Genomic DNA, 22,949 nt, shown 5'->3' on the forward strand with positions numbered 1-22,949 from the left:
TTTCACAACAGCTGCAGCTGTAACAAAGCACTTAACAGAACATCAGGGTGTACCCCGCCTACTGTCCGAAGACAGCTGGGACAGGCTCCAGCACGCTAGCAACTCTTGCGAGGAGAAGCGGTTTGGATAATGCATGGATTGTCGCTTTTTAATTAAGTGCATAAGTGGAGTTTTTTGTTCGACTACAGTTTTAAGAAACGGCTTTAAGAAATACCCGAAGTTGTAATACGAAATAGAACAGCAGGTTGGCTTCAGAGTTGTCCCGTGTCAGGTAGAGAGCTGCCACCTCTCGGCGAGATGCTGCCATTGCAGCTGTTTCACACAAACTGCGGAAAGCGCTTTACACCGTAACAGTGCAATTATCCACGTTATGTGCACGGAGCACATAAATGCGATATAGACTAAGTTACTTCGCCAATGCGTATAGCGAACATACTGGGGGGAACTTACGGGGAATTTCAACTGTCAGCCGCCGACCGGGAAAACCTCTCGCACCAGCCGGCTTCCGGGGATTGAGGGTCCGCATCGGCTGACGGGTGTCGGTACGGCAGACGTCGCTCTTGTGGCTCGCCTGGGGGGAAAGGGCGAACTAGCACATCACCGCCGACATCAACAATTTCAGACATTTCCGATATGTCAAGAAAGCTTCAGCGGACGGAGATCTGCGCTGACTGCAGTGCGCCAGGTAGAGAATCAAAACACACGGGATATGGTGACCCAGTTGTATCAGCGCGATACTTCAGGGAAGCGACACGTTAGGGCGAAAGGGGCCCGGGCTTGGCGCTCTTTTTGCGGCTGGGCAGAGAAGGAAAACGGCCGGTGCGCTGAAGCGTCGCATAGGCCTCACATATTGAGCGAAAATAGGCGTGTTTTTAAACGCGAGATATCGTTAGCTCATTGAAGCTAACCATTGTTGCACATTTAAAGCCATATTTGGATTTTATATGGAAAGGTCGTATGCGTGGACACCGTACCTTATGTGGTGCTGTGGAAATTTTCTGTCGCTTTTCACCCAAAGAGGTTTGTTTTGGTTTATATGGTCTTAAACATACTAGCATCGCTGAGCTAGTAAATTGCCGAATGTCACCCTTTGTGCTACCCTTTTAAATTATATACAATTCTAGCAGACATCATACACGTAAATAAATGTTTAATCTGTCGTCTATGTTAAATTTGGAGCACTTGTTGGTTGTGTTTTGAATAATTTCTTGTCCATAGTTGCTAGTTGAGCTAACGCAGTAGCAAAGCCAACTTTGGCTAAATGACAAGTTTTAGGTGCGTGACAACAAAATGTAAATATTTTTTCACCTATCGGTGCAAATGTGTCCGGAAAGAGTTGGAATAAATCAACAAAACGGTGTGTAAATGTTGTCAATATGTTCAGAATTAAGAGGGTTGAGACATTTTAAAGGCTTCAAAAAGCGGTCAAAAATTTTGACTTGTTTCTAATTCAAAACAATGGAATGACCTGTGATGAGTTTTTAAGAAAAACAATGACACTGAGATCTTGAAGCGTCACAGTTTCCTTGAGTGAGGACCGAATTATAAAGCGTAAAAACTACAAAAGCCTAGTAATCATAATTACAGTTAATTAATATATGACATTATTTTTTTAATTAATTGGATGCAATTACATTGATACACCCCATCATTGGCTTATCCCGGTGGATGGCTCTCCTTTGTTTCCCACCAGTCAAGGTTAAGCAACACAAATATTGCCAATGTAACGTATCATGTTCTTCAAGTATGTACTAATTGGCTGCAACTTTGTCTGCATGTTCCCTAAAACCCTCGAAATTATTTGTGATTGGTCAATATAACTATGCCTGCAATCTTTAAAGACTTTTTGGTCTGTTAAAGATGAGTTAAACCCGCCGTGCGTGCATAAACATCGAAATACTGCATGAAAATCAACTAATTCAAAACGAGGCGATTCTAGTGTAGATCATGTCTAGAAATATCCATCCATCCAGCCATCCATTTTCTGTACCGCTTCTCCTCATTAGGGTCGCGGGGGGTGATGGAGCATATCCCAGCTATCTTTGGGCAGTAGGCGGGGAACACCCTGAACTGGTTGCCAGAACACAGAGACGAACAACCATCCGCGCTCACACTCATACCTAGGGGCAATTTAGAGTGTCCAATCATCCTGCCATGCATGTTTTTGGAATGTGGGAGGAAACTGGGGTACCCGGAGGAAACCCACGCAGGCACGGGGAGAACATGCAAGCGCCACACAGGATGGCCGGAGTCGGGATTGAACTCACGCCTGATGCTGTCTCTCACTGTTTGGCCATCGTGCTAACCAGTCGGGCCACCGTGCTGCCCATGTCTACAAATAGTTGCGGAAACTACATATTTTGCAAGCGAAAACACATTTTTCTGAGAGGGGTGCAAAACAGACCTGCGTGACGTGATCACACGAAAATGGCGGAAACGAGTCTCTTGTCACATACCCGTATTGTGACGCCGGCACTTCAATCAACAAGTTTTATTTTATGTATTATATTGCGTGTAAATCATGTACGTCAATGACAATATTAACATTCTTTGACCTTATCTGGACAAAGTGGAAAAAAAGACAACAGCGGCATTTATTTGCACTCATCCATATAACTGCTCAGTGTTCAAGTCCTCACGTTTTGTTCGGACTCTGGCTTTTAATCATTGGTGCTTGTGTGTGTTGCCCGTGTTCATTCATGTGTACACGCGTTACAACAGCTGCCCTTTCCCTGCTGTGATGCCTCTGATTGCAATATACATGTGCATTCAAAGCTGTCAAAATAGCTTCATGGCCCTACTGCTCAATGCATGCTGGCTGCACTTTGCGACTTCTTTTTTATTACTTAGCTCAGCATCTTGCTGCTCTCCATCTCAATAAACTAACACAGACACTTTTGAACATCAGTTAAATGAATGCAACAGTGACTAAAGTGTAATTCTTGTTCATTTACAAATGCATAAAATGTGTTTCTTTTGTTAAGCACTTGTTACTTTTCAAGAGTTTTCCTTTTCAATTTGTGTCCCGCTCTAAGACAGTGGTGCATTCATTAGCAGTGTGTTTGACAAACATGGTCAGCATCCGTTGCATTTCTGCAAATGATAACTGATGGGAACAGTCATAGTGTAATATAAATTAGTGGGAAATTAGAAGACAAATTTAAACACATATACAATAGATACCAGAAGAACAGCTTATCGTTAATTTACCGTCATGAAACCTTTTTCAACAATAGAGGTCATGTAATAAATGACAATTTAACATTATCCAGACAATAGACCAAAATACACACTTTCGCTGGATTTATACACAGTATTGTTTGAACTTGCAAACGGTGTCCTTACTTTACTAATTGTGAAAAGAAAGTGGAGATTTTTCTGTTTCCCGCATTCTTTTCCTACCAACAACAGAAAAATAATTGCTGTATACACACGCTCACACGCACGTACTTAATCCTTTGATACTTTGGTAATTGAAATACGGGCAAGTGAGGTAAGCTGACAACAAACACATTCAGACAGTTTTGATGTCGTACGACATTTTAGGCCCTCTCCAAATATCCTGCAGTTAGTCAAAATACAATTTGACAGTGTTCCAGGTGTTTTACAATGGAAACATATTTGGAAGTCTGATTATATATAATTGTGAAATATATACGTGTCCACAATTTACAAGAGAAAATAAGAAGAACAATGAATTGTTACTTTTTTTTTAATTAACGAACCATGACTCGTGCCATGCCACACATTTTGATAATATTCTCTATTTTGTAGTGTGCCTTAGGAGTTAGAGCTAAATACATAATAGTGTTAGCCTATGTGTGTGCATGTTTGTGTGCGTGTGTTTAACATTTACTTCAATAAATAGATAAAATAATTCATCTGTGACTTTCCGGCCTTTGGGCTCCAGTGCCAAACTATGCTATTGCTCTTTTTAAACCAATTTTTGCTACTGTTGCTGCAGGCACTTAGAGAATTTCATCAAATGATGCACTATTTTCGCACCATTAATACCTTGAGCTCAGGCTTTTTTTTTTTTTTTCTTTTTGATCTTCCCAGCATGGACGTAACATAATGTAGCCTAGATAGTGAATGTGCGTTTGTGCATGTCGGCATGTGTAAATATTGTATGCTGTTAGTTGTTGAGTTCACACAGGATGTTAGTGAGAGCATAAACATGACCCAGAGTTTGTGTTTTTCTTAAAATAACACACAACTGCAATTCTCCTGTCCTTTATTTGCCATTGTGTGTAAACAATAACATTGCGAATATCAATAGTGTCTGATTCCCTGAAAAAAAGTTCAAGATGCTTTTATTCTTTTGCTTTTGACTCAGCATGAGACTTGATTTTGTGCTTTTTACTATATTCCTTTTTGTTTTCTTTTATTGTTTGTTGTTGAGTGACTTACCTTTGTATATATTACAGCACATTGTATACAGCGCAGGGGGGGATTCATGTGCTTTATAAATACAGTTGAGTTCAGTTTTGAGCAGACACATAATTACTAGTGGGGAAACAGATCACATAAGTCGCAGTTCGGATCGGATCACGAATGTTGAGTCACGGGTGGGCTCGTGTGTATATATACATACATTTATAAAATTTATATAAAACGGGGAAAAACTTTCTAGTGGCAATGACAAATGCAGCCAGCCTGAGCCTTCAAATGACCAGCTCTATGAAAAGCTCTATGTCCAAAAAAACGTTAGTGTTCCTCACTAAAATGTATGTGTGCATCTCTTCTCATGCCCACTTCATGCTTTGAAAATATTCTACAATACTGTTCATTAATATTTTTTTTTATGGATGTCAGTAAACCGTTTCTGCTTAATATGCGCTCCTCGAGAGAAAACATTCACATTATCTTACCCAAAACTAAGACCAATCATCATGAAAATGTATGTGCACGTCTATACTCATGCCTACTTCATGCTCTGAAAACATTAGAACGATCATTCCTATTATTGATTTTATAGACATCATAATCCATTGTCTTTGTATGCGCTACTCTAGAATGAAAATGACTTCATATGCCAAATGTCACCAAAATTTATGTCCATAGCTGTACTCATTCTCACTTCATACTCTTAAAAAAATTTGAACAAAAGTAGTAATATTTTTAATTTCATGGACATTGTAAGCCGGTAATTACTTCTCATGCCTCCGAGATAGATTGTCACCAAAATTTATGGGCGCATGTATATGCGTGTCCACTTAATATTCCGAAAGTATTAGAGCGATCGCCCCAATATTTTGGATTTACAGCTGATAGCTGTTGTTGCCAAGGTCATAGTTGTGGAGCGGGTGGTGTAATGCTATTTTGGTGAATTATGATCGAGGCGGAGGCAGACAGATCCGGGCACGTGTGCTGGATGCTTTTGTATTTCATTCATCGAAATGCAGCAGGCATCAAACTTTCTGAATCATCATAGTGAGAAATTAATTGAACATATTATGCTGCTTGATTATGAAAACAATATTAATCACAATTATTTTACTAATACTTAAAATTACGATTATTCAAACGATAATTTTTTTGGTTTGGTACAAAACAAAAAAATGTATGAATGGAAACAATGTGGCACAGCTATGAGGTGTTTCAGATGCGGTCGCATATGTACACAAACGAGCAGGGTGCAAGGCAGTTTCCCTAGTGCCCACTTCACAGCGTGCGTTGACCTGCAGCATGGACACCACCAAGTAGCTTGTGTGCCTCTCCTGCGCTCAATTGCTGAATTTAAAGGGAATGAGAGGAGCCAGTTTTCTTAGCTCCTCAGAATAGTCAGCTGTGTTCATGTCCACAATGGTGCAAACGCCGTGTCTAAATGTGCGCAGCTGCGAAATACCAAAAGAAAGACAACTGCACTCATGTGCACAGTTAGACCCCACTTTGCGCAAGACTTGCACTGGGCACAAAAATAGGGCTCCAGGGGTTCTGTTGTATGGAAGTAAATGTCAGATGAGAGCTAAAGATTCTACTATGTTCCGTAGATGGCAAGTGATTACGTGATTACGCCCTAGTCAGGGCGTACCGCGCCTCTTGCCGAAAGCCAGCATCGATAGGGCTCCAGCTCATAAGCGGCAGTGGATGGATGCTCTGTAGATGGTTGCTTGTAAAGAATGACTTAAGACTTGTTAAACCCTTTTTACTGTTGCAAGGTGTCATTGTCACATAAACCATGTTTACAAGCCTATAAAACCATACATATGTTGTTGTTTTTCAGACCCGGGCTGGACCAGTATCAACCGAGGTGTACTGATCTGTGATGAATGCTGTTCAGTCCACCGCAGTTTAGGCCGCCATATCTCCATAGTCAAGCACCTGAGGCATAGCGGATGGCCGCCTGCATTGATGCAGGCGAGTGTCAGCAACCACACAGTGTTGGAAAAAGCCATGCATGGCTTTTCCAGAAAAAGAATGAATTCATGAAATGCCTCCCAAATTTGTCCGGTGAACGCAATTTAGATTAGGTAGCAATTTGCAAAAATAACAGACCCATGTGGGGCTGACCTATAGTATTGATTTGTAATAAAATGTGAAATTGACCAATTTCTGCTCGACAGTTTCAATACGTACATATTTCAAAATTAGTCATAGAGCATTACAGTAAAAAAGAAAGTACTTATTATTTGTAATTATTTAAAACATTTAAGAGTGTTTAGTTGATTATATACGCTTCTCTAAATAACATTAAAATGTCAAGAAAGGTAATCACAAATTCGAAAACATTAAATGCCCGCAAATGTGAGTTTTGAATGCTTGCATGAAATGCACAAAATCTGCAAAGGAAAATAGGGTGGTGTACAAGCACACTCAGCAAAGAGACACTTTGCTTTTCATTAACAAAAGCAGATCTTAGTTGGCTGAATAGTATCACTTCAAGAATATTTTCCTTTACACCAATGACTACTTTCCTTTTATCCAAGGCCGATGTATTTTACAGGCCATTATAGAAAAGCAAAACAAATTGTGATTTGGTAACATTTTACACAAACAGCTGAGGATACGTTCTCTGGGAAATAGTGCAAAAAGTTGTACTTGTGAATAGCTAAATAAAAATCTACAGGGGTCGACTGTACTCACTTAGGATCAACCAGACTGACAATATTCAGTCAGATTTGTAATAGATGCGTAAATTTCACCAACGAGATCACAGATAATATAAATGTTTTGCTCCGTACATTAAGTTAGTGTTATGGTGTGCTATTAAGGTATGTGCTGCTAAAAGTGGAATCAGCTGTGATTAACTGTCCTGCTTGTGTCTTTGTTCAGATGGTTCAAACCTTGGCCGGCAATGGGGCCAACTCCATATGGGAACACAGTCTACTGGATCCCGCTCAGGTACAGAGCGGTCGAAGGAAACCCAACCCACAGGACAAAGTCCAGTAAGTATAGTCCCTCACTACCTAAAAGTGTTACCATAATGATGTTGATTCAGTAGTTTTTATTTTAAAAATAGTCAAAATTATGAGGTGACTACCTGGACTTGATCAGTTTTCGATGTAATTTTTAATTCCTGATAATTGCAATATTGTATTATTATGTAACATCATCACTAAATATCTTTGAGGTTTTCTTTATTGACTATTTGCCCCCTGTCCAGTCCTACAAAGTCAGAGTTTGTCAGAGCCAAATACCAGATGTTGGCCTTTGTGCACAAGCTACCCTGTCGTGATGACGACGGCGTAACTACCAAGGACCTCAGCAAGGTGAGTGCACAAATGCGGACCTTTGAGTCATCGTTTTAGCTTAATCATAAAAATTGGACTCAGCCACACTCCTGAATTACATGTGTAAACACAGTGGCTGTTTAATTTCCAGATGTCAATGGGTGGTCCCACACCTAAAACATGTACGCACAGACACTTGTGCACACATTCACTTACAAACGGGCTTATTAAGCCCCCACGGCACAATGTAAATCGAATGACAAAGCAAGATGCAATAATGACCTGTGTTGCTGTGGAGCTTCACAGGGGCCAGTGAGAAGGATGTCTCCATTTCTGTCTCAGCCTCATGTTTAATCGCCCCCTCCTGTGTCCTTTTCTCTCTCCTTGGGTTCCTCTGCCTTTCATTGTTTTCCTGTCAGCAACTTCATTCAAGTGTGCGAACAGGAAGTTTAGAGACGTGTCTTCGGCTGCTGTCCCTCGGCGCTCAGGCCAACTTCTTCCATCCAGTATGCAAAAAAACACACAGGACATGCTAAACAGACTGCTGTATTTTCGGCCTAAGTGGACACTTTTCTGTCTCCTTGACTTCCCCAGGAGAAGGGAACTACACCTCTTCATGTGGCAGCCAAGGCAGGGCAAATTTTACAAGCTGAGCTACTAGTGGTGTACGGCGCTGACCCCGGCGCACCTGATATCAATGGACGCACACCCATGGATTATGCCAGGTAACTCCTTGGCCAAAACTAGTGACTGCAAATAACACTCTGTGCGCTTGGGCATCCAATGGAACTGTGAAACGTATCCCGGAACTAATTTTGTCTTGTTGTGTGTTTTAGGCAGGCGGGCCACATCGAGCTAGCAGAGCGACTGGTTGAATGTCAATATGAGTTGACGGACAGGCTGGCCTTCTACCTGTGTGGCCGACGCCCAGGTAAGCCATGGCGGGAACACGCTGTAATGTACAAACAGAACGAGTAGTTGTACAATTATACTCTTGTGCTTTTTAGATCACAAGAATGGCCATTATATCATCCCTCAAATGGCAGACAGGTATGGACCAAAAACTTGATGTGTGTACTTAATGCCTAAAGGAATTCACTTTGATACAGTTTAGTACTGTGACCAGAGGGTGGCACTAAAGTTTGTTTTACTTCACCTTTAAAAGCTGATAAAAGTAAATGCTTTGGCCTTTCCAGGTAGAGATTGAGCTACTGTGTGTTTCAATGTATCATTTTCATCAATGAGAGATTTGATTTAACGGCCCCAAGAGAGCACTCCCATAAATCAACAAATTCACAGCCCTGTCAATGGATGCTGAAGGATTTCCAGCCAAATTGGCATGTAAAATATACAGCTCAAGCATATTGCTCAATCTTTTTGTTGCCAAAAGGAACTTTATTGTAGGACCTGCATCTCACGTCACCCGATCCAGTGAATGGTACCTGACTGTGGATGATGACATTTTAAGCTGGTTCTCCACCCTTCTTTCTGTCTGTTTCTTTCTTTTGCTCACTCGTTTTCTGTTCTCTCCATTTTTGCTTCGCTCGGTGGAGCCAGAGCTCGTCCTAAGTGCCCAACACAGAGGTATCTTTACTTTCTTGTTCTTCTTTCCTCCCCAGAATTTCTCTTCATTTTAAACACTGTTTCCGCAACCCTATCTGTTGTACATTCCCTTGTTGTACCAAGAGCTCTCACAGTCGGAAGGAAATCATTCAGATTGAATGTTTTACACTAGCAAAAGAAGCAGTAGTAACCAGGGTTCATTAACAAAGTAGTAAGGCAACAGCTTGGCAACTTTTGTCTGCCCAGCTGTAGCTTTCACCACCTCAGGTTCATCCTCCCTCCGAGACGGTAAATCCATCCAAATCCAAATGCGCTTGCTATCTCTGTCTCCCCGTACTCATCTCTGCTTATCGCCATGTTGTCCACCACGTTCAGCACCCTCCCTCCCACTGTGTGTCTACTCAGCTTTACCAGTGCTGTTCATTTTAATGTCATGTTTTGGTTGTTTTTCTTGTTTTTTTTTAGTCTGGACCTTTCAGAACTGGCCAAGGCGGCCAAGAAAAAGCTCCAAGCGGTGAGTTCAGTTGGCTTGAGGGATTTAAATTTGCATTGCAATTAGCCGTGAGTGATTGATCGGTTTGTACAAATGTATTGAATTTATTTGTTCGGATGTTTTTTTGTTTTTTCCGCGCTTCGACAAGAAACGCCATAGACTAAATCTTTGCGAATATTGCCCTTGATGACTCTCTCTTAAGTTGCTATTTTGCATATTTTGTTTTGCCTACATTATATTATATTTATGCATTAACTCATCATATTTATATATATTTGTATATTTGTCTTCCAGCTGAATAATCATCTGTTTGAGGAGCTTGCGATGGATGTGTATGATGAAGTGGATCGTAGAGAAAATGATGCAGGTGAGCCATAGCTGCTGTCATCTGTTGACCTTTACCAAGTAGCTGTTTAAACTTGAACAGTCCTCCAGATTGATGATATCTATTGATTCCAAAAAGGAAAGACGCAAAGGAAAAAAAATGCATTCATAGACATTTAAAATGAGCCAGTAATTTTGGAGCGAAGGGGAAAAAAAAGTTTTTGGAGCGAGGGAGGAGAAACAGAGGGAGAGGCTGTCTCAAAAAAAATCTCAAGTCTCTCCCCTTCTGCACTTCCTTTTTTCCCTACCTCTCTCTTGAGAAGTAGCAGTCAAATTTGCTCTTTTACTATAGCACGGAAGGTAAGCGCCGAAGACACACACACGCACACACACGCACGCACACGCACACACACGCACACATACGCACACACACGCACACATACGCACAGACCGGACAAGGGCACAGAACACAATTGTGCATTTTGCAGAATCTGTTTTTGCAGTGCATAACTGTGTTTGAAGATTTGGCTTGGCTGTGATGTATCCAAGACCTTCTTACTTAACCACACACATTTATTTTTGGTCCTCTTCCTCGTGTTTCCAGTGTGGCTTACTACACAGAACCACAGTACTCTGGTTACGGAGCGAAGTGCTGTGCCTTTTTTACCAGTCAACCCTGAGTACTCTGCCACGCGAAATCAGGTAAACCAACACATTTGCACACTTTTATTGTAAGAGAAAAATAATGCACACAGGTGAAACAAAAATAGTAGTGATTAAAAAAAAAGTGCGGAGTTGGCACCATTTGCATCTTTTCTCCCCTCTTACGCCACCCTGTGTAAAGAACGAATCTTTCATGTCTTCTCACTTAGCTTCTCGTCATCCGTGGTTAAGCTGTTTATCTTGTCATGAACAGTTGACCGCTCTCATAACTACTGTCTATTTGTGATGATAAAGCAAACAAACACTACCACAGTAGGATAATATTTATAATTTAACTACAGAGTAAGCTTTTTTTCTCTTTTCTTTTAAATGTGTGCTTTTGCGCGTATTTGTTTGCATTTCTGCACACTAATGATTGCATGTGTTTGTGTGTGTGTTCCAAATGTTCAGTATGACAGCATTTTTCCGCAGTACATGCTCATTGACCACAGTCATCTCACTGCCAGTGAACCATTAGCTTTCAGAAGGATTTTTATTCTTCAAAACCAATGAAAGTTGACACGTTTGAACTCAGTTTTAGTTGAATCAGAGCGATGAACATTTTGTTGTTCCATTTTCTCTCTTTCTCACTCAGGGCCGTCAGAAACTTGCACGTTTCAATGCTCGGGAGTTTGCTACTCTCATCATTGACATCCTAAGTGATGCCAAACGAAGACAGCAGGGGAAAGGTCTCAGCAGTCCAACTGGTGAGAATGTGATGGGAGGGTTGCGCAGCTTTGAATAATCTAGTACATTATATTGGACATCTAATTCAACTATCAACAAAGTTGCTGGCAATAGTAATAATATATTGTGTAATATTGTAATAAATTAAGAAATATTTATGAATTCAAGGTTTAGGTTTTGCAACCGATTCTTTTACGAAATGTCAAAGCTATAGAGTACATCGCATGGTAAAATCCTTATTATGCATGCTTTTATAGGTCAAACTTAAAAACAGAAAAATTAAATATCTTCAAAACCTGATGTGCCCAAAAAAAACAAGAATCACTTTTGAGATCAGCATCAAAAATACTCACATAGTCATGACTGATTAAAATGCCGTTCACCAGCGTTTGCAAATCAGTTACGACCAAGATTCAATCGAATACACAACAAACATATAATATTTAATGCTCAATCAGTTCTTTTTGGCAAATATTTACCCATTTTCAATTATATGCCTACAACATGTTCCAAAAAAGCTGGGAGAGGGACTTTTTTTTTAAACTACTGTTGTCCATCATATTTCCTTCTAACAACACTCAGTCAGTATTTGAGGACTGAGGACATTAAATGTTTCAGCTTTGTAGGAGGAATTCTTTCCCATTCTTGCTCGATGTACAACTTAAGTTTCTCAACAGTCCGGGCGGGGTCCATGTTATTGTCTCGCCACACATTTTCAATGGGAGACACGTCTGGACTAGGCAAGGGAGGATATTAGATTCTGATGGCTTGATAACCGTGGACAACAATATCACGGTGTCATAGTATTAAAAGTACAGCTCTAAAATGTCCATTTGTGAAATATTTGGCTAAATGAAAACAGCATTTCACCCATGGAACACAATCTGTTTGATTTTGAAACAAAATATTTGGTTAAGAAATCCTTCTGTTTTAATTCTTCTTAGAATGTCATAGTGTCCCACCACTGCTGAGATATTTTTAGAACAAATCTGTAGGATCCTCATGTTCTCCTTGGGGATAACTAGTACCTGCTGGCACCATTGTTATTTTTCTTTTTGTTTTGTTTTGGTCAATGCACATGAATCGACATAGCAAAAAGGGTTCCGTGTAACTATTCTGGAGTTAGCGCTTTTGCTGTCCCTCGTCTTCCTCCGTCACTCCTGTGTGCATAATTGCTCACTACTCCCTGCTGGCCACTCATTAACTTTGACGAGGTGACTCATTTAGCGATCAATCATATTGTGCTTGGCTATCCATATTGATAGCATACGATGTTCTGTATGTTTTCCCACACAGATCCATTGGACCTAGGATTTGATGATGACCAGCATGACTATGATAGTGTAGCCTCTGATGAAGACACAGACAGCGAGCTGACCACCCAAAATAACAACAACACCCAACGCAACAACCGTGCAAAGGTACATCACTTGAACCAAAATGCTTTTTTCGGCTCAAAATATCAAGATTAAGCCAATAAGCTTTTTCACGGTTTCTTCCATGACCGGTTTGCCCAGCGTGTTACACAGGGAGTAGTCGCTGTGAGTGGTGCCACATAGCTCCTGAGTGACATCACCAGCCACATTCGAGGTCCTGTCAGAGAGGCATTGTTCATACAGAGAGAGAGGAAGGGGAAAAACTGACTTGAGTGGCACTGGCATAGCGCAGAAATGGAAGCAATTGTGCTAGACCCTGAGATACATTGGCTGTTTAGTCAGTTGCCTTTAAAATGTACTGTACACCACATTTCATGTAAGAATTATATCAAATGATGCTGTATTCAGTTATAGAGTTTAGTTCGCTGCTGCAAATTTTATTTGTTTTGTGACTGCTGCCGAACTTAATGTTCTAAGGTCACAGGAAATGAGGGGGTATGTTGCATGGGGAGCAAGAACCAAAGCTCTTTTGTGTGTGTGCGTGTGTCCGTGTGCAGTTTTTGGATCAGCAGCGGCTCTGGCCTTCAGGCAGCTGTACAACTTTTGCGTTTTCACACTGTTCTGATTAAAGACCATCTAATAGTGAATTTTGAGATATGTTCCACACTGGACATGCTTAGCAGGCAGTAAAATGTGGACTTGCAAGCGGTCGCTGCGCAAGATCTCCTGACTCCTGGAGAGTGTAGAGAATAACTTGATTTTTTTTCACAATTTTGAAGCCTCATTTCATGTGTCTTGAGATTTTCATTTGCAATCATTTGGCAGGTATGCACCCTTCTTTTCAGTATGTCAATTTGTGACGACATTTATTCTCACCTTAAATTGACTCTAAGCTCTGTGTTTGCATTTGGGACAAAAAAAGCATACATTATATAGGAAATCATTTGAAAAGTGGCATCTATGAGTGAGATGAAATGAACACTGATGACATGTGCTGATCCACATTGGTGCTCTTCTTTGTTTCTGTATCTTTGCACTTCCTGTCAAACAGAGCATGGACTCATCTGATATGTCCGATGGGCCCATCACTCTGCAGGAGTACCTGGAGGTAAAGAAAGCCTTGGCCTCCTCGGAAGCCAAGGTGCAGCAGCTGATGAAGGTCAACAACAACCTTAGTGAGGAACTCAGGAGGCTCCAGAAAGAGGTAGGAAGTAGAAAGGGGCCGGAATATACCGTACATTTCAGAGTATAAGGAATACAATTAAGGTCATTAAATATTTCATTAGTTTAGATAGTGACTGCGGGCATGTAAAAGTGAAGTCTTTATGAAAGAAATAATTGCAAAGGAGAAGGGGACATATAAAAACAGACAAGAGTATGGTTCATTCTGCCAGGAGGGCAAAGTGCCAATTTGCAGTCTTTGCAATTTTCTGCATAATGTCTACAGGTAAGACATTGTGTGTTGTGTTAGAGCTGAAGCAGCTGTCCTGTTGCACTCAGGCAGTATTCCATGTTTTGTTTAATAACAGCCATCTGGTCATATTTGCTTCATTTGGTCACTTTTAGTTTTAATTTTTTAATATTCATATTATCCGTCCACGTTTGCTCAACTAACATATTGAACGAGCAAAGGGTCAGTCTCCGACTGTACTTTGTTTGCGATTGTCCAGTCTCACCCATCTCGTTAAGTCGTGTCGTTCTGTGTATTGTGGCCGTTGCTCTCACGTTGCTTGAGTAGTCACTGTACACATGCACACTCTAATCACTTCCAAAACAAGAAGCTGTATGAGTGATACACAGGTTTTATCGGCAACTGTCATATATTTATTAGCAATATATTGCTTGACATTCAAGTTGACAGCCTGGTGGAATGTGGCTAGCACTTCTACCTCAGAGCAAGAATGTTCTGGCGTCTTGGTGCAAATTTCTCTGTTTGGAGTTTGCATGTCGCCCGTGCTTGTGTTTCTTTGTTGCTCCAGCTTGGGCGATTATAGAAAAAAGAATAATAGTCACATTTAGTTTGATTGATATTGTAGTCTAATTAATAAAAACAATTATTAATTGATTTAGTATTTATTCATTTACAAAAACTCAAAACTACCATCATACCTCCAAGCATCCCTGCACATTGAACACTTAATTTAAACATTTCATTTTGTTAGTCAAGTATGAAATGATCTTATAAATATGAAATTCAAGCTTTTTGCATTTTCCATTCTGCTACATCCACTCCTTTTGTTGCATTGCGTTTTTGCACACATTTAACCCATGATGAGGCATCTCTTTTGTCTCGTTATCTTATTTATCTTCTTATTTTGTTATATTTTTATTTTCCCAGGGCTTGGAACTTACTGGAATCTGGCATATCTTATTTTGTGCCATAATATGTGGATTGGTGTTGATATGACAATAAAGAGTCTTTATTAAAAAAAAAAGTGAAGTAGAACTTTAAAGAACAACCAGAAAATACATTAGTCATGAAGTAGAATAAGAATACAATAAACCATAGAAATAAAAATAAATAAATAAATAATTACCGGCTTTTCCTGCTGTGCCCGCGTTGACCGCATAAGGGCAGCGAGGTGCCATGCGTGCATGGAGTGCGCACTGGGAAAGCGTGAGGCCACCTTAGTGACAGAGTGACAAGTGACACACAAGGGAGTTGACTTGACACTTGAGTTCTGTTAATGGGATTTTACATAGATTTTTAGCATTAGTTCTAGCAATATTTTGTAACAAAGCATGCTCCAACAACAAACTCCGACTGGGGGGAGTCACATTACACAGATTACAGCACTCTTGGGGAGGGCAGACTCACATAGACGTCACATGCTGGCTGCACAAGCAACATTTAGGATGTAGGAAGTATTTCACAACGTTGGGAAGTTGTAAGCATACTGCACAGCTCAGCACATGGATCATTTTTCTTCGATTATTGTGAGAAGTCAAAATTAATTTCTCGATGAAATGTCGATTTAGTTGCTCAGCCCTACTAACAACTACATTTAATGGTCATGTACATTCCCAGCTAATTTCACTGATCTTGAATATGGATTTTACGAGCGACATCAATCCCTCCCCAACCCCTAGCCCCCCTCTCATGTACCATGTCGGTGAAATATGTCATGACCACCACACATCAGTCCTTCCCCACTACTGATATCAGTTAATACTTGATGTCCTTTGCATCCCTCTACTGTACCTGTGCTTATGAATGTTTGTCTTGACTATTCAGTTGACACCCCCCCCCCCCCCTCCTTGCCTTCAACTTCCCCATTTACCTCCTCCCATCCTCTGGTCCCTTCCTGGTCCCTCCCTCCTGTTATGTAGATCACACGGATGCAGACAGAGAACAGCGCGCTACGGGGTGGCCAGCATGCTGGGGGGCCAGTGGGCCATGGGGTCGGGGGCCCAGGTGGAGGGGGAGGCGGAGCCGGAACCACCTGGCTGGGTGGCGGGATGCGAGTAATAATTGGTGGGGGTCTGACTGTATTGGGGAAAGGAGCTGATCACTCGGGGCTCACGGTGCCCTCCTCAACCACCTCACAGTCCCATCCCCATCGGAGAGACCGCCAGGCCTTCTCCATGTATGAGCCCGGGGCTGCCCCCAACCCCACGGCCCATGGTACCCCAGCCCTGGACCCCCTGGCAGCCCGCCTGCAGCCCCTCAACACACCCAGCGTAAGTTAGAACTCTCCCTTCCTTCGGGAGGTTCTCCCTAGCCTGATTGATGGCTGGTAGTCGGATTCTTATCTCACCATTTCTCTTTGAATCATTCTCTTTCTGCACTTCCGCTCCTCATCTTTCTCTGTCAGAGATACACCGTTGTGTCATCTCCCATTCAGCTATAGAACTGGCGCACCCAAGTGCCAAGATAATTGAATCCCGTAATTTACACTTTAGTCATTTAATGGGGAAATTGCACTAAGTGCTATCTGAATGAGAAAGATGGTAAATAAGAAATGTCTCTCTTTGTCTGGTGTCGAGTAACACCAGTGATGCTCCTTCCTCCCCTACACACTTTGGCATTCACATTTTTCAGCCCCTCCTCTCCTAGTTAGCCCTTTTTAATTTACAGCTGCAAGAGTGCAATGTCCAAAAACAAACACTTGTACTGACTCGCCGCAACGTAATGATTTACACATACAAGAGCAGTATTAAATACTCTGCCGTTACAAATAAAATATGTTCATTGTTATGATTGTACTTTGGTGTGGTATAGAACTAAACGGCACTATGATACCATATATAGCAGAGCTGTTCCTTATATGTTGGTTTCCACAATTAGTTACATGAGAGAATGAAACATGAACTACCGCTCCACATTATGCTTACACCACTTTTAAACTACACTCTCAAATGAGAACATTTTTAAAATAAATAGAAAATTGAACATTATTTGTATAGGGAAGGCAGACTATTTCATACAGTTGTTTTTTTTTTTAAGAAACGTTTCGTATTGGATGGCATGAGTAGTTGTAGTCGGCCAGTATACAGTATATACACATGCAGCCATTTTATAATCCTGATCCGCCAGATCATCCACAGCATCAATCAATGATCACCATATCGTCATATCTCTTCGCAAAAGACTTACCTTGTTTGTCTTTCTGTCTGCCTCCTCACCTGTCTGTCTCATGCTCACTGCAGTGCAGCCATGCATCCTCCGGATGTAAGCATTCTGTCTGTCATTGTTTCGTTTGCCATTCATTTTCACACTGTGCTTGCCCTCTGCTTATGATGTGCTGTAGCACTGGGGAACATCAGTGTCGTGTAGTCAGTTTTAAACAGTGCCATACTGTATGTAACTTTACACCTGTTAGTTTTCTAGAAAGTGTCTACACATTCTCGAGTGTTTGATAGTTAAAAATGTTACCGTTAGAAGGCTTACTGTGTTGATTGCAGCAATCAAACCAGCTCTTGCTGGCGCATCATCTTTTTTTCTGCTTTTTCTCATCTCCCCTGTCAATATGAATTCCTTTCCCTCGCTACTAATCTTCTACACATTATTTTGTCCATTGCTGTCATCCCATCCCTCTCTTCCTGTATCCATCCCTATGCTCCCCTCTGTTCACAGGTGAGGAAGGGTAGTACAGGTGGTCTAACTTCGTATGGAGGCCACCATTTGTCTGGATCTTCAGAGATGGGCCGATACATGGTGAGTTCTTAAAGTTTGATGACGAGATAGCGCTTAGCATATAGTTGAATTCACTTACACTTTTATCATAAAGCTTCACTGGGGTCTGACCTGCTTGCATTTTCTCTGATACTGACTTGTGCTAATACCTACAATCCTGTGCACCATGCGAAGATGTTAGTCTCTCAGTCGAGAACTATCATTTCAATCTACTTCCTTGAGACCAATTGATACAAAGCCAGGGCTTTGGCACCATCTTGTGGCATCATAGAATGAGCATGAAAACAAAAAGGGTGAAGAACTGATGATAGGGTTCCACAGAAAAAAGACGTGGCTTTTGTAGGTTTACTATAGTTAATTGCTATCCTCCCCCTAGACAGATATTCTTTTTTTTGTACTTATCCTGTAATGTATCTGTGATGTGGGAAATAGGAATTCATCTACTAACGTCATTTGATAACATTTCTTTTTCAGCAGTGCAGCCCCAGTGTAGGCTACCAAGCAGTTCTTAATTATTCAGTAATTTGATGAATTACATGTAGTACACTTGTTGGAACAGTGTGAATGTTCCAAGATGCTGCATCTGCAATAAATAGTTGTGTGCACTATTGATCTCCCTTGATTCTGAATGAGTGATGAGAGCCCAAGTTTCAATGCGGTCAATGATAATGACGCCCAAGGGGGTTGTGTGTCCCTCCCCAGACTTCCAAATCAGATAAGCACGGCAGTGGTACTGACAGCGACTACGACAACACGCAATCGTACGACCCCTCGATAAGGTCAGACTCACCGCATGTCACAGCACACATATAATGAGGCACTGGTACGCCAAAAATATGCATGCATGGTTTATTGAAGACTAAATTCTACTTAGGTATGAATGTAAGTGCAAATGGTGATGTTTAAATAGCCTGTAATTGACTTGCCCACCTCTTACCTGGGATAGGTTTTAACTCACCATTATGAGGGCAAGCGGCATAGAAAATACATGGCGGGATGCACCAAGGTGATGATGAGCAAGCATTTTGCTATTTTCAGCATGGGTCGCAGCAGCGAGGAGGAGGGGCGTGGAGAGGCTGAGGAGGGAGGTGGTGGTGAGATGGGCGATCCAGATCCCACATTGCCTTGCACGGAGGACGTCATACTTAAGACTGAGCAGGTGACCAAGAACATCCAGGAGCTTCTCAGGGCAGCTCAGGAGTTCAAACATGACAGGTGAGATGCCAACACACCACAACTAATAATACCGGTATATATTCGGTATATATAATGTATTCAGATATTTAAATCTAATAATTCTCCTCAGCTTTGTACCATGTTCTGAGAAGATCCACTCTGCTGTCACTGAGATGGCTTCCCTCTTTCCCAAAGTAAGTTACGCCACACACTCTTCATTTTGTGTTTCTTCTTTCCCTGCTTTCTTTGGCGTGAGAATTCTAACTCACTATATGATATAATTAGTGTTGTACCAATGTGGAGCACCATGACAAAGATTACTTTGGAATGAATAGACTACCGTCACTTGTGGACGAGAAAATACACCTGATTAGAAGCTGCAACAGCTAAATTCAGCCATAAATAAATACATTTGTACGTGCTTCACATTGGCCGCTTCATATTCATGGATACAGTTCTCCATGTGATACAGATGGAAATGATCGATGGAAGATACTTTCTTTCCTCTTACCTCATCACTGTACTACTTATTTGTGAAATCCAATGTTGCCTTCCGGTTGTTTGCATCTTGTGCTAAGGCTTGTATATTTCATATCTTGAAGTTGAACAGCCTTCTTCATGTTTGCTGAACTGTGAATGCAATTTTCACTGGTGAAACCCAAAGCCAAAAACAAAAAATACCTAATGTTTAAGCACTCAGTGTAAAAGGCAACGCGGAGCAACCAGAAACACACAGCTGTTACACGTTCCAATTATTTTGCTCACTGAGAAAAGTGGGCGGCATCAAACTAAATGCTCTCTGTCCTGAGTTTTTTATTTTTACACGTCCAGATGTAAATACCACGAAATAAAAGTTAGATCTTTGAACATTTGTCTCAAATTCATCTGTTTTGACGTGAAACCCAAATGTCTTCAGTATACAAAAAAAGCACAAGAATTTACCTTGTCGTTCGAATACTTTTGGAAGTGACTATATGTATATAAATCCTCCACCTATTTTTTTCTGTTGATCTCTTAGCCATTTTCATTCTCCTCTACTGCATTAAAAGCATTTTCCCCCTCATGTCTTTCTGTGTATAGCGCCCAGCCCTGGATGCAGTCCACTGTTCACTCCGCTTGTTGGCCTCCAGCGCCTCGCGCTTACAGGTGGAGTGCCGCAAGGCAGCGCCCTCGGAGCCAGGTGCTCCCACAGTGGACTATCAGCTTCTCACTCAGCAGGTCATCCAGTGCGCTTATGACATAGCCAAGGCCGCCAAGCAACTGGTCACCATTACCACTCGTGAGAAGAAACAGTGACACACTGCAAGATGCTCAGAGAAGAGGGGAAGAAGGGGATCGTGTCCGTGCAAGGGTGGGTCGGGGAGCTCCAATGTAATCACATCATTTGGTGGCGGGGGAAAGTGGAGAATGAGAAATGCATGAACTATGCATGGGAAGGAATCAGATGGAAACGTTGAGGATTAAAGGAGCACAGAGAGGGGTCAGGTGGAGGGATCCAAAGTGGAAAACTACAGGCTGCTGAACCAGACATGTAAGATAAATGGCTTTAAGTGTGACGCCGACAAGGAAGCATGATGGTGCTGATGTACAGAGAAGCGCATCCTGACATGTTGCCACTTTATTTATTCCCCTGCCGTTGTTCCTCATCCCAACTTCAGATCAATTACCTGGACCAACATCAACTGTGACACCCTGTCTTTCGCTTTCCGTTGCCTTACTAGGCTGGATTAGGGGATCCCCACTCCACAACTCACATGTTGTCTTCCCTGTTTTGCTCCTGCAAAGGCGTTCCTGCCAGTTGCGGAGGTCCATTACGGCATGTTCTGGCATGTTTCTTTCTTCGTTTCCCTTTGACCAGGCAGATTTGGGATGAGTCTACATCTCTAAGACTTACAAAAACTCTTAACACTGGAATATTTGTGATGTATTGTGTTGCTTTTTTTGTATTGATATTTTTACTGGTGTGTTTTTTTTTTTTGTTTGTCATCGTCTCACTTAAGATTCTCATTTAGTGGCCTAGGGCGACATTGTTCAACCTCTTACTGGGATTTAGCTTAACACATGACCTGTGAACAGTCCTGAGCATTTCTCCAGCACTCTTTTGTGGAGTGACAGTTGCTCCTTTAAAGAGACGCTCAACAGCCGGGGGTTATCAGGTGCCAAAGCGTTTGAATGGTCCGACCAAAAACCCCTTGGTCCTGTTTTATGACAGGACCTGGATCACAATGTTTTAATCAAACCTCAACTGTCTCTTAATGTCCTATATATTTGTTTTCCTCTTACAATTTGCCTAATTTTACCGCTCCAGTGGAATCATCTCAGAATTAGCCATTGTCGAACGGTGCAGTTCAGCAATCCGGAAGATCCTCACAAGTTTGTTTTGCGTATACTGTATGTCATTTCTTATTGATTTAGTATTCCAGTTATTTTAGCTGCCTGGTGAGCACAATCAAGCCCTGATTTTTTTATTTGTTTTTTTTCTTTAATTCCACATCATTGCGGTCTTCTAATTTGGCCCACAGAACTAAATGGTCTGTCAGTGGAGACAGCATTGTGAACACAGTTACTAGTAGTTGGCCTTGTACAGGTGACAGAGCTGGTTGAATTGTGCCAAAAAGTGCACAAGCCTGCTGGTATGTCATACTCAAAAATACAGTTAGACAAACATCCCATCCAGCACTTTGAAAAAATTGACCACCTTCAGCACTTCAACCAAGTTTTTCAAATTGGTAATTTGATTTGATCACATCTCCCTGTCGCATGCCTCCGTAGGTGAGGGCTGATTGTTTGCCATGCCATGCCCTAAAAAGACTCTTGCAATGTATCATTGCAATGCCTTTGCACATAATCATCTCCTGTTTGACTGGCTGCAATGTTGTTCTGACTGCTGCAACAATGGAAATACTTCCATCGACAAAGCTTCTCCCATCACTCAAGTTTTAGACTCGAGCTCTATATATATATATATATTTATATATATATATATATATGTCTGCGCTATATTTTATATTAAGCTACATGTTATTCAATTTATTAAGTTCAATTTGGCCTTGTAAGTATGCTTACACAGTGGCAGGAACAAGATGGATGTAGCAGGTGACTCGTGCTGTTAGTTGCACTATTTTTCCAAACACCAGCTGGATTAAGTCACATCTACAGCATGTAATGCACTTTCCTTAAGGTCATACTTCAAGTGCATTAGGTGCTCGATGCAAGGGCTGTCGTCTGTGCGGTGTGGTGCAATAGGAAAAGGTGTGACGCATGCTTGGGCTTAAGCACTACAAGTCATCTCAGAATTGAGGGAGGGAGGTAAAAATAATGCACATGCACCTCTCAGTCCCTTGATTAGTGGACACCAAGTAGAGTGTCTCGTATGAATGTTAACTTGTTTAATCGCATCGTGCCCAGCACACTTTTATTTCTCCATTTGCGCAGACTTAGCATCTGAACACCCTCATGGTCATCGGCTGGACCAAGCCTTCCATCGGCCAGTGATTTATTTGAGCCGAGCCCATTTTTGAAACCACTGGCCGTGCACTGTGGCCCGATGGGTTGCTGTCCTTCTGCATCACCCCACAGGCATACATTTTGGGAGCTGGGTGACGGGAGCGTTGTCTTTTAACGGAAAAACACTAAAAAAAAACAACAACAAATGTATAAATGTAGAGACAGAGAACAATGACTTAAAAAGGTCAGTCGTAATGGAAACTCATAAGCTGTACATTTGTAATAAAATAATAAAACAAGTTAATTGTCCATGGTTTGGCTGGTTTCTTGTCAACTTGTGCAAAAGTCACACGTGTGTGCCTCAAAATAGA

General features: G+C 41.5%; 1 protein-coding gene across 3 annotated transcripts; it reads left to right on the forward strand.

Annotated features, from left to right (window-relative positions):
- The first annotated feature begins 308 nt into the window (after positions 1-308).
- Positions 309-22,887, forward strand: git1 (G protein-coupled receptor kinase interacting ArfGAP 1). Of its 3 annotated transcripts, XM_088300356.1 has the most exons (21): positions 309-685; positions 6,227-6,360; positions 7,276-7,388; positions 7,607-7,712; positions 8,093-8,179; positions 8,268-8,398; positions 8,510-8,604; positions 8,681-8,723; positions 9,231-9,257; positions 9,702-9,750; positions 10,024-10,096; positions 10,658-10,755; positions 11,351-11,462; positions 12,739-12,863; positions 13,870-14,022; positions 16,149-16,499; positions 17,896-17,976; positions 18,658-18,734; positions 18,994-19,170; positions 19,262-19,325; positions 20,212-22,887. In XM_088300356.1, the coding sequence occupies exons 1-21, from the start codon at positions 634-636 to the stop codon at positions 20,425-20,427; spliced, it is 2,364 nt and encodes a 787-aa protein (XP_088156482.1). In that variant the 5' UTR covers positions 309-633; the 3' UTR covers positions 20,428-22,887. The 3 variants fall into 3 exon arrangements, with proteins under 3 accessions (XP_088156482.1, XP_088156484.1, XP_088156483.1); XM_088300358.1 differs by lacking the exon at positions 16,149-16,499; XM_088300357.1 differs by lacking the exon at positions 9,231-9,257.
- The last annotated feature ends 62 nt before the right edge of the window (positions 22,888-22,949 follow it).

This window comes from Idiotropiscis lumnitzeri, chromosome 7 (assembly GCF_059441095.1).
Source record: "Idiotropiscis lumnitzeri isolate Australia: NSW breed Sydney's pygmy pipehorse chromosome 7, RoL_Ilum_1.0, whole genome shotgun sequence".
NCBI classification, from domain to species: domain Eukaryota; kingdom Metazoa; phylum Chordata; class Actinopteri; order Syngnathiformes; family Syngnathidae; genus Idiotropiscis; species Idiotropiscis lumnitzeri.

Bases quoted from the DNA above. Each gene is read 5' to 3' on its own strand.
- git1 (XM_088300356.1), top strand. From the start codon at position 634: ATGTCAAGAAAGCTTCAGCGGACGGAGATCTGCGCTGACTGCAGTGCG. The intron at 8,724-9,230 runs GTATGGACCAAA...CGGTGGAGCCAG, and splicing joins ATCCCTCAAATGGCAGACAG to AGCTCGTCCTAAGTGCCCAA. The intron at 10,756-11,350 runs GTAAACCAACAC...TTTCTCACTCAG, and splicing joins ACTCTGCCACGCGAAATCAG to GGCCGTCAGAAACTTGCACG.